Source organism: Parasteatoda tepidariorum, chromosome 8 (assembly GCF_043381705.1).
Source record: "Parasteatoda tepidariorum isolate YZ-2023 chromosome 8, CAS_Ptep_4.0, whole genome shotgun sequence".
NCBI lineage: Eukaryota > Metazoa > Arthropoda > Arachnida > Araneae > Theridiidae > Parasteatoda > Parasteatoda tepidariorum.
This window is the reverse complement of record NC_092211.1, coordinates 31,791,032-31,805,582: the sequence shown is the minus strand read 5'-3', so window position 1 is coordinate 31,805,582 and position 14,551 is coordinate 31,791,032. Positions and strand designations below refer to the sequence as shown.

General features: G+C 33.6%; 2 protein-coding genes across 6 annotated transcripts in view; one reads left to right on the top strand and one right to left on the bottom strand.

The window, feature by feature from the left end:
- The window catches only part of LOC107440625 (LIM domain transcription factor LMO4), a 168,996-nt gene extending 165,314 nt beyond the window's left edge, over positions 1-3,682 (top strand). For all 3 annotated transcript variants that reach the window (XM_021145355.3, XM_043048119.2, XM_043048118.2), the window contains one exon: positions 2,681-3,682. In XM_021145355.3, coding sequence (XP_021001014.2) covers positions 2,681-2,948 — 268 coding nt within the window. In that variant the 3' untranslated portion in view covers positions 2,949-3,682. The remainder of the gene's footprint in view (positions 1-2,680) is intronic.
- A 9,917-nt stretch (positions 3,683-13,599) lies between these two features.
- Positions 13,600-14,551, bottom strand: part of LOC107440629 (uncharacterized) — an 11,719-nt gene continuing 10,767 nt past the window's right edge. For all 3 annotated transcript variants that reach the window (XM_043048126.2, XM_043048127.2, XM_071184398.1), the window contains exon 5: positions 13,600-13,805. In XM_043048126.2, coding sequence (XP_042904060.1) covers positions 13,661-13,805 — 145 coding nt within the window. In that variant the 3' untranslated portion in view covers positions 13,600-13,660. The remainder of the gene's footprint in view (positions 13,806-14,551) is intronic.

Here is a 14,551-nt window from a genome sequence, read left to right as displayed (position 1 = left end):
TAAATGTCGAGCACCATCCGTGGATGAAAAAAAAAGATTGCATAGATTCCATTACCAAATGAGAAACTCGTAATGTGATTATTTACTTATTTATGCTTAAATCATTTTAGGCTAGAAGCATGGGATGTGAAACAAAGAAAGATGTTTTACGGAAAATGAATGTTGATAAGCTTTTATGTTTCTAATCAGAAAACAACATTCGTGTAATGCAGTTGTTTGAATTATTAGCATTCATCGGATTCAAGGTTTTATTTCTTGGGAGAGACTGGTTGGATTAAGATTATTTTGCACTGAAATTGCTTATTTTAAAAGTGGTTAAAATCAAAATTAATTAAAATTTTTATTTTAACGAAAGTGTATTCTTGATTGCCGATTATCTTATTTTTTCATGTTACAGAATATCAATACTATGGGTCTTACGTAATTTCTACGAATTTTGATTCCTGCGTAGGGTATATAGAAAGCTTTTGAAACTACAAATGCATTAATTTAGTGTTATTGCTTATTGACTTCACCCTCTGACGCAGATGGGGCAACTGTGTCCTTTTTAAATATTGTTTTTGACACTAATTACAAACAAAAATATAATTTGGTATTTTTTTAACTACAAAAAAAACAGTGTAATAGTTACTAAAAAATTTGTTTGATTATCGGAATTTTATCACTCAAATATAAAATCCCCAAAAAAGTAGTTTAAAAAAAGATTTTTTCCCCATTCATTTTCAAAAATTTATCAATGCTTGATTTGATCATTGGATTGAAAACAATGATCCCGATACTTTATACCTCTTGATTGTTAATTTTTATTAAATCAATTGTTTTGATTTTTTAATATTTCTAAGAATAGTAATACGACATAAAAGCATTATTACAGTTTACATACTTAATTTACTATTTTTGGAAAATGATTTCTTGATTTAAATAAAATATAATTTGAAATCTATTGAATTTTTTATAATAAAAGTGTTGGTTCACCCATTTCTGATATTTTACTTTGCTGTTATTCTTAAACCTCCAAAAAAAAAATATACAAAAATATCGTTTCTGTTACTACGAAAAAAATATCTTCGCAGTGTAAAAAACCTTTTTATGCTTTGATTCTAAATTATTTTTATGTATTGTAAATTCTTATGTATTGTGAATAACTACAAATAAATGGTCGAATTATATTTTTTTAAAAATTGTTTGTTCGAATACTTAACTCGGGTCTTTTACCCTTAGTAACAAACATTTTGAGTCATGCATGGAGAATAAATACTTTTTGAAGTATTTTTCGTCCCCGTATGTCCCATTTCTACAAATCGAGCCTCGTAACTGTTACCGCAGCACTTTCGCCAGATAATCCATCTTTAACGAGGGACCATTTTCCATACGTTCTAACGACGTTGCGATAGTCTGATTTTTTGACGCAAATCGTTTGAGTGGCAATATTGATATCACTATTAGCGCTTATGAAGCATTTAGTTAAGTACTCCAGCTGGCAATTTTATTCCTTTCCAAAATATGCCTCGAGCAACAAATCCTCCAGGGGACCCGCACTTCGGGCTGCAGATCTCGAAAGCCCATCAAGTTTATTGCTGGCAAAACTGCGCCATTTTGTTAGTCGTCGTGGAACGTTCTCACTAATTAATATTGCTTAGAGTGATGAATATTAGTCATTAAACGTCAATTTCAAATGTTTTCCGTCTCCTGTGATGCTGGCATTAAGCAAGACGTCGTTCTAATTGCCTTCTAAAAGTAATGGATGACTGTCAAAACAATAAAATTGGAATTTTAAAAAGTTTTATCTTATTAAAGTTTTGAAAATCTTGGATTTTGTGTCGTTGTTGTAATGAAACTTTTGTCCTACATAGAAATTGATTGCAATAGACTCTTTTAGGAATTCTAATTTTCTTTTTAATCACAAATCTTTTAAGTACTACTACTAGTTATTTAAGAATCGAAATTTATAGCTGCTTCATAGTTGTGTTATTTACCCGCTCTTCCTTTTTAATTTTTTAAATATTTATTGTTGTCTGCATATAAAAACACATTAATGACATATACATTTGAACATTTTTCAAGGATTAGGAGACTTATAATTAAAGGACCATTAAAATAGTTTTTTTTTTAAATAATTATTTTTGTTTTATTGCTATTTATTTTGAGGATTAATGTTCATCCTTAAAGTTTATTTTCTGCATTGAATGACATGGGCTGACAATAGATTGCGTTCAAAAAATTCTCTCTGAACTGAAGTTCTTGTTCACAAATATTTTTTTTCTTTCCATTTTTAATCAAGATGTCTACTCATCTGTTTTTATGATACAGGAAAATCAACTTCACCTTATAATTTTTAACCAGTGAATCTTCAATATCTTAATGGAATGGTTTTTATGCTATTAACTTAATGAAATTGAATAATTTATTTTGCTGTTTTAAGTATAAATTTTGTTTGTACTATATAGTTGTACCTTATATTGCTACAAGTTATTGCTTCTATTACCTGTACCTAACCTAATATTCCATAACCATTTCGCATTACCTAATATTCTACCCATAGTGGTACCTTGCGGTGCAAGTTTTCTGTGTTCCATTAGCCAATTTACTTTTTCCTTCATAATAAATTGTTTAAAATAATTATTTTGTAACATTTTATATTGTATAACATTTGTAACATATTTTCTTTTTGTCTTTTTAGGCTATTTGGGAGCGGTGGTGCATGCAGTGCCTGTGGTCAAGGGATTCCCGCCAGCGACTATGTGATGCGGGCTCAAGGTAACGTGTACCACCTCAAATGCTTCACCTGCGTCAAATGCCACAATCAGTTGGTACCCGGCGACCGCTACAACCTCGTCAACGGCAGCGTGCTCTGCGAGCAGGACTGTATCAAAATGCTCAAAGGAACCGTCAGTCCGGCGGGAGTACGGAAGACGAAGATGAGGGTCAACTCTGCAATTAAAGTGTAGTTTTTGTTGACAAATAATATATATACGGCTCCCCTTGTGGACTGGAGCATACTCGTGCTCAACTCCAAAGTTGGTTATTGGACAGGTACTCTCCTCTCCAGGACCGATACTCTTGTAATAAAACATTTGCCAAAACTTATGTACTTAAAACTCCAAAGCCGTTCTATGGACTTTTTTCGGAGATGCTGCTGACATCATAGTAAATTTAGTTTTCACTTGTTGCACACTTTTCTGTTCATTTCACATATTTTTCGAGATTTTTTTCGCGACATCGGAGAAGGAGTGCATTGGCAAGGTCTTTTGCTGATATTTCTAAACCGAATTCTTCACTCAAGTTGGCGAGAGAGGACTTTCTTTATTCTATATTTTACAGAACTTTTGTTTTCTAGGGTCGACGATGATTGAAGAAATGACCCCCTTCTGTGGTGCCATATGCCAATCAAGAGACTTAATCTTTACTGCACAATCTGTATAATATAAATATAGAAGGAACTATTATAAGATATATACGCAGCCAGCAATAAAACGATCCACTTTTTTTCCTTCTTTTTTTTTTGTTGACTGTTGAGAACTGTTGATGAAGTCAAATTCTTGCATTCTTCTGTGAACAGAACTGTGCATTGATGCAACTATGAATTGCATTTTCTTATTCTGTTTGTTGACAAATTCCGATTCAGGTTACTGTAAATATGCAAATCACATTCAACATGTAATGTAAAGAATTTTCTCATTAAGTTTTTTCTGTCTTATTTTATTTGTCTTGCTTTTATTGTCCACTCACTAAAACCATTAATTATTTTATTCTCGCGTGGATAAACTGAACTCCTTGGCGTAACTCTTTCGAAAAGGGAAATAAAAAAAGCCACAGTTTAAGTACCTTACAATTGAAGAGCAAAGCTATAATTTTAAAGTATACAGGGTGGTCCCGAATTCAACAAAGTTTAAGGATAGGTACAGGACATTGTAACAATCATTTATTGTATGGGCGCACGGGACTCGGTAAGGCGCAAACACAAAAAATATAGACGAAAGGAAAGACAAAATGTTTATTGAAAGCGTCGTTGACAAGTGTAATGTTTACAATAACTGTTCAAAATTGCGTCCACCACTAGCAATACATGCTTGACACCGTCGGTGGAGAGTACACGTTTAAATAAAGATGACAGGTATTTCGCGCATATTTGCTGAGCAGCTCCGGATATTCAAGCAACGAGATCTGAGTCGAGTCGCATAAACAAGATTCTTCAGATGTCACGGTAAAAATAAATCGGGGATCGGGGTGGCTAAAGGACTGGTCCACCACGCATAAATTCATCGCGCCCCAAACGTAGTGTGGGGAGAAACGTAGGAAACCGCCCCCCATACGTAGCATTCAGGTAAGTGCGCACATCAGTGCTGAAGTGGGATCAGAACATCTTACAGTAGTTCTGGTAACACCTGTTCCAGAAAAAAAGGTAACAGTTGCCATTAAGTCGCGTCGATAGTAAGTATTTTCAGTCAAAAAGTAGTTGAAAATTTCAGCCCACACATTCCAACAGAATCATTGATACTCATGTGGTCGCGTTGCATGCGGATTCTCGGTTGCCCACACATGGGAATTAAAGACACCGTTGCGTATGAACGTCGCCTCATCTGTAAATAGCACTTGACTTATGAAATCCGGCTGCAGCGCACATTGCTGTACTACCCACTGGCATAAGTTCAGGCAGAAAGGATAGTCTGCAGGATTCAAAGTTTGCACTGGCTGAAATGAAAGGCTTGTAAGCAATTTTCGTTTAACACCACAAAGGGTCTGATGTCTCACACCTACATGATAAGCAACAGCTCTTGTACTTGACTCCGGTCTATCAACCATAACGTATAAGATACTTTCTTCCAGGCTTGGACTGCGTACAGCTCTCTGTCGACCAGCTTTATGTCTGGCGACATGCAACGAATCTGTTGATGTAACCGCTGAAAAATTCTGTGATCCGGCATTCGTCGATCAGGAAACTGCGTGTCATACATTCCTAGTGCAGCTCTGTCGTTACCATTTGCACGACTGCTTGTGTGCTTTTTCGGCATACGTAAAGTCTCCCTTCGTAGACGTCAACATAATTGTGAATGGCGCTTTCCCCTACTAAGATGCATGATGTTAAGCGGCAGCTAGACATCTACTGCCCTCTACGGACAACGCAACCAACCGATAACTCCATTTCTCTTTTCTTTTATTTCCCCTATTTGCGCCTCACCGCGTCACTTGTACCTATACTTTCCTATACAACAAATGATTTTTGCAACGTCCTGTATCTATCTACCCTTAAAATTTGTACCATGAATTCGGGACCACCCGTTATTTATCATCTTACCGTGAAGAATTATCTGGTCTTAAGAACGGAGAAATAACTTATCTTAAAAGTTTGTAAACTTTTTTAAAAATCGCCAATTGGGCGACATTTTTTCACTTGGATGAAAACTATCAAAATCACTGCCGTATTCTCAGTTATAGAAAATTGTTATGAGCCCAGATAATGCAGCATTGTAAGTTTTAAAAAATTAGACTACAAATACTTTTCATTTTCACAAATCTGTGTCTTTTCTTTATAAAGACGTTTTGCAGAATAATATAGAGGGCGATGGATATAGAGAGACTAAACTTGATCTGTTGTAAACTTATAGCAGTTATAAAAATAGCATATTATTCTCAAAAAATCATTTTATGTGACGACGTATACTTCGAAACATAGCCTAACACTCATAACTGCTCATATACAGAGTTTGTTGGCAGAGCCACATGCAGTGAATGATTTAAATTCTTTACTAAATACACGAAGTTTACTATTTCGATACAGTAAGCAACTGAAAAAAAATTAACTATTATACAACTTCATAAAAATGTGACGTCGTGCATCACTCGGACACAATGACGAGGTCGGGATAGCCTGGCTGGTAGGGCTCGAAAAAACGCAGAAATTTTACCCGTCCCCTAGAACGGCTTGTCCAACAATGTACCCGTCCTCCTTTGAAACTAACCCGTCGCTTCTAAATAAATAAAAATATAATTTTCTCTTATTTATTACAAACATTTATGTAAATTGCACAATGAATTAGTAGTTACTAGGATTACATTATACAGTAATACGCATTACATTATATAGTATATACTAGGTTACTAATAGTAACCTAGTATTTCCTTTATGAAATAATTTAAATGACAAAGGTCAAGTTATCTGGAATGTCAATTTATCCGAGGGTACTGCGTTTTTTAAATCAATCAAATATGACGTTTGGCAGTTCCACAATCAAGCCAATTATTTACAGAGGTTTCTGCATAGAAATCTGGAAGGGGTTTTCCATTTAGGTGAATGTTCATAACTGCGTTAAACGCTTGTTGTTTTAGACCAGTACGTTTACGTAATGTGTTTTTTTGTATGTTCATTGCTAAAAAGCCTCTTTCAACCGCTGCAGTACTCCCAGACAGAGAGAACATCAATTCCACCATGAGCAGTATGTTGCTGTATTTCTAGATTAGAGGGTCATTTTAGAAGTGAGGCGCTAGACTCTTGTAAGATAACAAAAATTGAAAATGTATCACGGACATTAACGGGAAAATGGCCGTCCGCGCGGACGTCGGATTCTAGAAATTAGTAGTCTGCGTGGAATTTTTGACCGCCGAGGACGAACTGTTTTTCGACCCCTGGCGTTCGGTCACCGCCGCCACAAGCATCCCCATGTATAAAATGGTGACTGGTGCACGCTATATCTTTCGGGGTCACTAAGTCTTCCAAGTTCCCGCACCAAATCAATACCTCTGGGCAATTGCATCGGAGATAGATGTGTTCTGTCTCTTGTAAAAATTACGATCTGCAAGCGGATGGATGGTGTGCGATTGTGTCCTCCCTGTCAAACGGGATGTGACGCATGTATGTTGTCTCCGGAGCATACTTCAATAATAGCACCGTACCGTACAGAACACAACGACATAGTGACGTGACAACTATTGTCAAAACTGTGCATGTTATTACAAGTTCAGTAATTACATGCACACAGAATAACATCACTCTCGTAGCCAGTAAAAGAAAATATACCTGTTGCCACCACAGGATCCAACCTTAATTCTGGTAATTCAATGTGCTCAGAGGAGATTTTATTGAAATTCTTGATTTAATCATTGGAAATTACGTAGATAAAAGTAGTGAAAAACCACTCCAACAGTGTTTCGTTCCATGATGATTTCTATGAAAATAACGTTTTTTTGAACTCTTGCTAAAATTGAAGTCAAAATATTATGACTTAGGGGTTACAAATTAATATTTAATGCAGTAGAACAAAACAAAAACAAAATTCAAGCTGAAACCGGTTTTAATGTCCAAGCATATAACCTGTTTCTAGAGAAGGAAACTTCAGTGCAGTTATACTGTTCCTTACGCAATTTCTACGAGAAAGCAGTACAATGCAAAAATCTTTGCTCTAGTAAACAATTTGAAGTTAGTGGTTTTTATCAGCTCGCGAAATATCAGGCTGTGACACTTAAAAGTAGTGTGTAAAGTGCGCACAATAACTTTTAATCTAACTGTCACTTATCCAGACTAAAGACGATCAAAAGTTATGGCGTCTCACTATTAATTTTACTTCCTGCGTATTTTTTCATATTGAAGTCGCGGTTTCAAATCTTTTAATCAAGGGCAATTTAACCGATTTTTTTCAAATTCTTGATTTAATCATTGGAAATTACGTAGATAAAAGTCGTGAAAAATTTTGAGTGTCTTATTACAATTGACAATTTTTTTGAGGTTTTTTTGAAATGACAAATAATTATAAAATATGATTTTAAAAAAAATAGAATGTCTTCGGACAAACAACTTTTTTTAATTTGTGCACATGTTTTAATTTTTTTCATTGGTTCCAAAGATAAGACGAAATAAGCATTAAGCGAAATTAACAAAAAAAGCGTAAACAATCGACCGAAGTTTTGCCTATTTTGATCTTAATTTACAGATTGCGGCTAAGTTGCCATAGTTTGAGAGTTAAGAATTTGAATCCATTGAAAAATAGGTATATTTATAGAGAGAAGTTTTTGTGTCAGATTCTGCAACTTAAGTTATAAAGAGGACAGTTAGTTTTAACTAACTTTATAAGTTAATGTTATACTCGTATGTTATGCTAGTTAGTTATAACTAAATGTAATGTTAGCGATAGGTACTTAAATTATAACTTAGAATATTAGTTATTCGGGGTGTTATCTAGTTTATTTTCTGCAGTGAATTTTTCTTTACAAAGAGTCGCAGGATTTACGAGTATTGTTAAAATATATGGCATGCGGAATATGGAAGCAAAACGATAAATTTTAATATGATTATTCTGGCTTCAGAGACAAATCAAGCTCATACGCTTATTGCTCGTACAGTCAGTTAATCACGAAGGTGTGCACCTGCATTATATTTATACAAGATGGCAAGTGTGATCGAACGCATCTACACAAGCAATATTCGTCATAGAATGTATGATCGGAACACAAGCAGTGAGAAGTTAATAGGAATTTTTCCACTGTCACATTTAAAGAATCGATATTAGATAGATACTTTATTTACGTCGCACTAGAGCTGCACAAAGGAATTTCGGCGACGGTCTGGGAAACATCCCTGAGGTTGATCCGGTTGGTTGGTTGATTCTAATGCCACACGGACAAGCCTGCTTGGTGAAACCGAGCAAATTTAAGGCAGAGTGTGCGATTCTTGATTTTCAGTGGTGCCATCTATGGCCAGGAATTCGACTTCGCCACATCATACGTCACACCTGTTTATAAGGCGGACCCATTCATTCATCCACAGATCGTAATTTTGACCTGAATCAGAGAACGATCGATCTCCAATCCAGTACCCCCAGAGGTATTGATTTGTTATGGGAACATGGAGGACTAAAAAGAATGTCAGAAGTGGGGGTCGAACCCACGCTATATGATCCGAAGACATGCCATCACTATTCAGTTTCTGTAACTAGTAGGTTTTTCCGAGATAGGGTTGTTAAACCTGGAGGGTCAGGTTGTTACTCTTTGTCTGGTGTCTCCCTACTGACCTATCCTGCTTGGTAGGCCCTACCAGTAGCTAAGCTACCACCGGCATAGCTCAATGCGTCCTTAACACACGCATGCCCACTCATCACGACAAGGTGGTAACACCAAACGGCTGGAGATGCGTTCTATTTCCCAGTAAAGTTTTGCCGTCTTGTTCCGACTCCTGTATAGGAATATTTTTGTCTCAGAGTTTCATGGGGATGGTTAAAATGGTAACTATTTCAGGCTAACTTTAATAAATGATTTGATTTATGATCATCAAAAAAATTTTTATAAAGATATCGTTACATTTCTTTCTTTTTTTTTTTTTTGCAGAAAATTATTTTATTTATTAGCATTGAAATTTTGCACGAGTTAAATAAGCACGCATTTTACATCGCAGGAACTCCGGCAAGTCCATGCGGGAGCCGCAGCACGAATTAATAATGTGCTGAATTATACAGTCTGTAAATTTTGATATATTGCGATGTTTTTCTATTTAAATTAATTTACATGAGTCGATATTGTGATCAGCCAAAAGAAATGTATCGACAATGGCGTTAGAACTGCTAATAAAAATTCTCTCAATTATCGTATTCAATATTTATAGTTATGGATATAATCACGATATTAGAAATAACACGAACGGTTTTCTTATATTCTATATTTTTAGCTGTGTCGTTTATGGTCGCAGTATTATTGTTCATGAGTATTATCGTATATTTCATATTTATTGTGAAACGTGATAATCTTTATATATTGTGAGAATCCTTGAAATAATGTTATTTCGTTACACATGGCGAAGTTCTAAGTAGACTGACATTTATGTAAGCTTTACGAGAAGTAACAGTTTAAGGACTTCTAAAACGCCGAAACTATTTTCCAAACTCGTAAAAGTACCATCAATCAAAAGAGATTTGCTCAAGTCGTAATCAAGTGATCAATCAAATCTTCAATATAGTGTTTTAAATATATAATTCTAATCATGTCAGTGTTCATATTGAGGGTGTTGTTTGCAGCTCTTTCATTACAGTTTTAGCACAGTAGAGTTTGGCACAAAAGACGCAGAGTGCCTGAAACTCAAGGCAAGGTTTTGAATTTAAAACTATAATCTTGTTCTTAAATAATTGTCTAGAGCAGCGGTTCTCAATTTTTCACCCTAAATAATCAACCTTCTTTTAGCGGAATCCCGATTTTGTAATTAAAGTTTATTAAGATAATAGTGAACGTTCTAACTTATAAAAGACTATTTTCTAAATATTTAATTAGAGGAATGAAGATTACTAACCTTTTACGGGTACTTTAATTTCGATACTGTATTTGTTGTTGCGAAATAAATGTGTTTTTTATAAAAAGAGAACTGTATCTTAAATTAGCTTGATTCGTTACCATATATATATCTTTATCTAATATAAGAAGAGAGTGAAATGATAACACGTAGCCAATGACAGAAGACTTGCGGTTAGTAACGCACAAAACAGCCAATCAAAATTGAGAACGTATGAGTGTGAAAAAGAATAATGGTTATTATAGAAACATATTTTTTAAAAGAGATTTTTTTTTAATTTTTAATTCTTTTATTTTCTTTAGTTATTTTTTTTTTTAAATCTTAATTTGAAAAGCGTGATAGGAATTATTAATGTAATAATTTATAAATTCTTGTTCTTTTCATAATTTATTCAATCTATGGGAAATATTGTATTTTCTTATAAAAAATGTCATTTCTATTTCTTTGTCATTTCGCTTAAAATAATTGCATGAAGGCAACAGAGGAATTAAATAACAGAGGTTTAAAAACTCATCAGAGGCTGTGAAAAGTACTCAACTCTCGAAACCCATTTAATTCCGAAACCACCGAACTCTAGGGTTCCGCGGAACATCATTTGGGAACCGCTGCTATTTATTCCGTTGCAAATTTTAATTCTATTGTAAATTATTTTGACATTGAAACTTTGATCAAACTTCATTCGGTGAATAATTTAACAAAATAATAAACTTAATAAAAAAAAAGTATATAAAGATAATTGTGACCGTATTTATCAATAATATAATATTTTTTTTAAGATTATTTAATAGGACGAGTGATTTTTTTTTCAATTAACTTCATTCTCATTCTTTCGATCAAACTTCATTCGGTGAAACCCTAAATTAATTTTTAAAAAAAGTATATAAAGAAATATTATTTAATAGGACGAGTGAATTTTTTTCATAGTTTTATGATTTATAAATTTAAATTAGATTTTATTAACCTACAGCTACATTCACAGTCCTAAGTCTTTTTTTTTAAAATTTAGTACTGAATTTGTTTTTGATGTATATATGACCGGCAAAGTATGAAATGCCGGCATTATATATAATGCCTGACGTTTTTAGGCAAAGTATGAAATATGAGAAGTATTACATACTTTGCCTAGGCATTATATATAATGACGGGTGCTATTTAGGCAAAGTATGAGATAAACGTCCCGATGAGGTTATTATGTAAATGATGTGCATGTCCGTTGTTGACTTTCACCGGTGAATGTTGACAATCACATAGTCGCTTTGGTGAATGTCCGAAATATTTATTACATCGGATTTGATATTAATTTTATTCGTAGATATAATTACATTTANAAGTATGAAATAAACGTCCTGATGAGGTTATTATGTAAATGATGTGCATATTACTGTGAATGACCGAAATCGGTGGTTGTTGACTTTCACCGGTGAATGTCATTCACCGGTGAATGTCAATGTATACCGGGCAGTGGCCCTTGACCTTAAAAAACATCAGTGTGGGGTATGCCGGGCATTATATACTATAATGCCTAAAATCAAGTATCATTGCCCTATATATATTTGCCCGATACTCCAACCACTGATGTTTCTTCTAATCTAACATCAGTAAGTATTAAAATATCGAATAAATGTAATTATATCCACGAATAAAATTAATATCAAATCGGATGTAATAAATATTTCGGACATTCACCAAATTTGTGATTGTCAACATTCACCGGTGAAAGTCAACAACCACCGATTTCGGTCATTCACAGTAACATGCACATCATTTACATAATAACCTCATCAGGACGTTTATTTCATACTTTGCCTAAATAGCATCCGGCATTATATATAATGCCTAGACAATGTGTGAAATATAAATCATTTCATACTTTGCGGGCTAGTTTTAGGCATCATATATAATGCCGGATTTCATACTTTGCCGGTAACGTATACAGAATAAACTGGAAACGAATAAAGTGAGCGAATAATAGTTTTCTTTGAAATGAAAACTAAAGAGATCTGTTATAATAAACATTGAAAATTGTTATTAGGGAAATATATTTCTTAGCAAATTTAGTTTGATTTGAAAAGTCTTGTGGCAAATACGAATGCATTTTTTTTAAAATACACGCCTCTTTCATAATTTATTGTAATTAAAAAACTTATATATTTCTTTTTAAAATAGAAGCCATTTCTCTTTTATTGGCATTTCAGTTTGAATAATTTCATAAAAGCAATAGAAATATTAAATAAATAAAGGCTCATTAATTAAATTTAAATATAATTCAATATTCCAAAATCATTGTGTGTTATTATATCGTCTTTACTCTCAGAACCTCCTTAACTCGTCAATGGAACCCTATGGTTCCAGCTGGTCTGGAAAGAGTTTAAAACGAATACATAGCTTAAACATTTAAAACATTATTGAACTTTTAAAAAAAATGTCCATTTATTGACATTTTTTTAACGGAATGAAAATTATTAAACTAATAGCTATTCAATTTTGTTTATTTTTCGAGCCCAAACAGTATAGTAACCTTTAAAACATTAAAAAATAGAACACGAACCGTTTTTTGTAAAAGTGGAATTTTTTTTTATTCTGACATTTTGATCTGCATAAAGTTGGACGAATTTTAACAGTCTAAAATAACTGTTACAAATTTATAACTGTTATTAAAATAACTTATTATTGGGTAAAAATTGTTTCATATGACGATTGAGCTTTCAAATATTTTATAACTGGCGTTAAGCAGCCAGCAGACCCGATTCCGAGTTAACAACTATTAATGTTCAACTCCATAGCCTTGTAATTTTGAACACAGTCCAGAAGACAAGGGATCAAGCATTGGGACAAACTATAGTGAAGGATTTTTTGATTAATATAATCCGCATTTGCGTTACACGGAAAGGAAAACCACAAAAACCTCACGGTTAACCCGCTGGCAGGAGATTCTAACTCATGATTCGTCTAGCATTGAGGATATTTTACGCCAGTACTATGGTCAATGCGAGCTAGAAGCAGAGTTTGTATCAACCAGCATTCGCTGGGATTCGAACTTGGGTTACGTCATTTGGAGGCAAACGCTCTGTCCCCTGAGCAATCGCAGCTAATCTTTCAAAGATTGGCATTAAAAGATGTTTTTATATTTAAAAAAATTTAAAATTAAGTCTGCTTTCCCTTTTATATTTTTTCCGAACGAGTATTTATTGGCAGGAGACGATTTTGATTTAGAATTTTATCAATGTGCGTCTCTATCTTTACCCAAATATACTCATTGATGGATTGAATCATTTCTAAATGTGTAAAAACAGTTGTTTCAAATGCGATGTTTTGTTATATATATAAGGATATTTGATATTTTAAAACAACTTTATTTGACTTAGATTCTTCTTATGGGTTCAGTTACTTTTCCTATTTGCTGTTCAGTAGTTGGCACAATCTCTTCTGGAAAGATATAATCGGCTCAACCAGGATAAGGAAGAAATCGGTCGATGACACCTTTTTACACTTATTTTTTACACTGACTTGCATGCAATGAGTCATACTGTCAAGCTTCCTGAAATAAAATTAAGTTTTAAGTATAATATCACAAAGAAACGGTTGTTTAATAATAGAGTAATAACCATAGCCCGAATAACTTTAAAATGACTTTTAAAATAACAAAAATGCCATAAAATTAATAACAGATTGCAATAACATATTTAATAGTAATGCCTTAAAACTTTATTTTTTAAACTATCATCTATAAAATGTACTAAGATAAATTGAGATCTTTTCATTAAGTTTAAAATAAGAGTTGAGTGTTTAAAGAATTAAATAGAAAAGAAGTTTTGATTCCTGATACGTTAATATACATCGAAAAGTTAAGGAACTAACTTACACTGCTCAAAAAAATTAGGGGAGCCATGTGCTCCCCTAATTTTTTTGAGCAGTGTATATCTATGCATACATATATGTATATACACTGCTCAAAAAAATTAGGGGAGCACATGGCTCCCCTAATTTTTTTGAGCAGTGTACTTGTCTGAGGACACAATATGAAGTCAACCAAATCAAGAGGATTTTTATATGATAATAATTTAAAGTATGATTAAAACGAACATGAATTGTGTCTTAAAACATTTAATTAATTGTTAGAAAACATTCGTCAATCTAGTAAGCAGTATTGGCATTTGGGGGGGGGATTAGTTCCTCGTAGACCCTTATGACATGGTGCATTATCCTGTTGGTAAATACCATCCCCCGCAGGAAAAACTGTTGCCATGAATGGGTGAACCTGGTCTGCAACTATTAAATATTGAA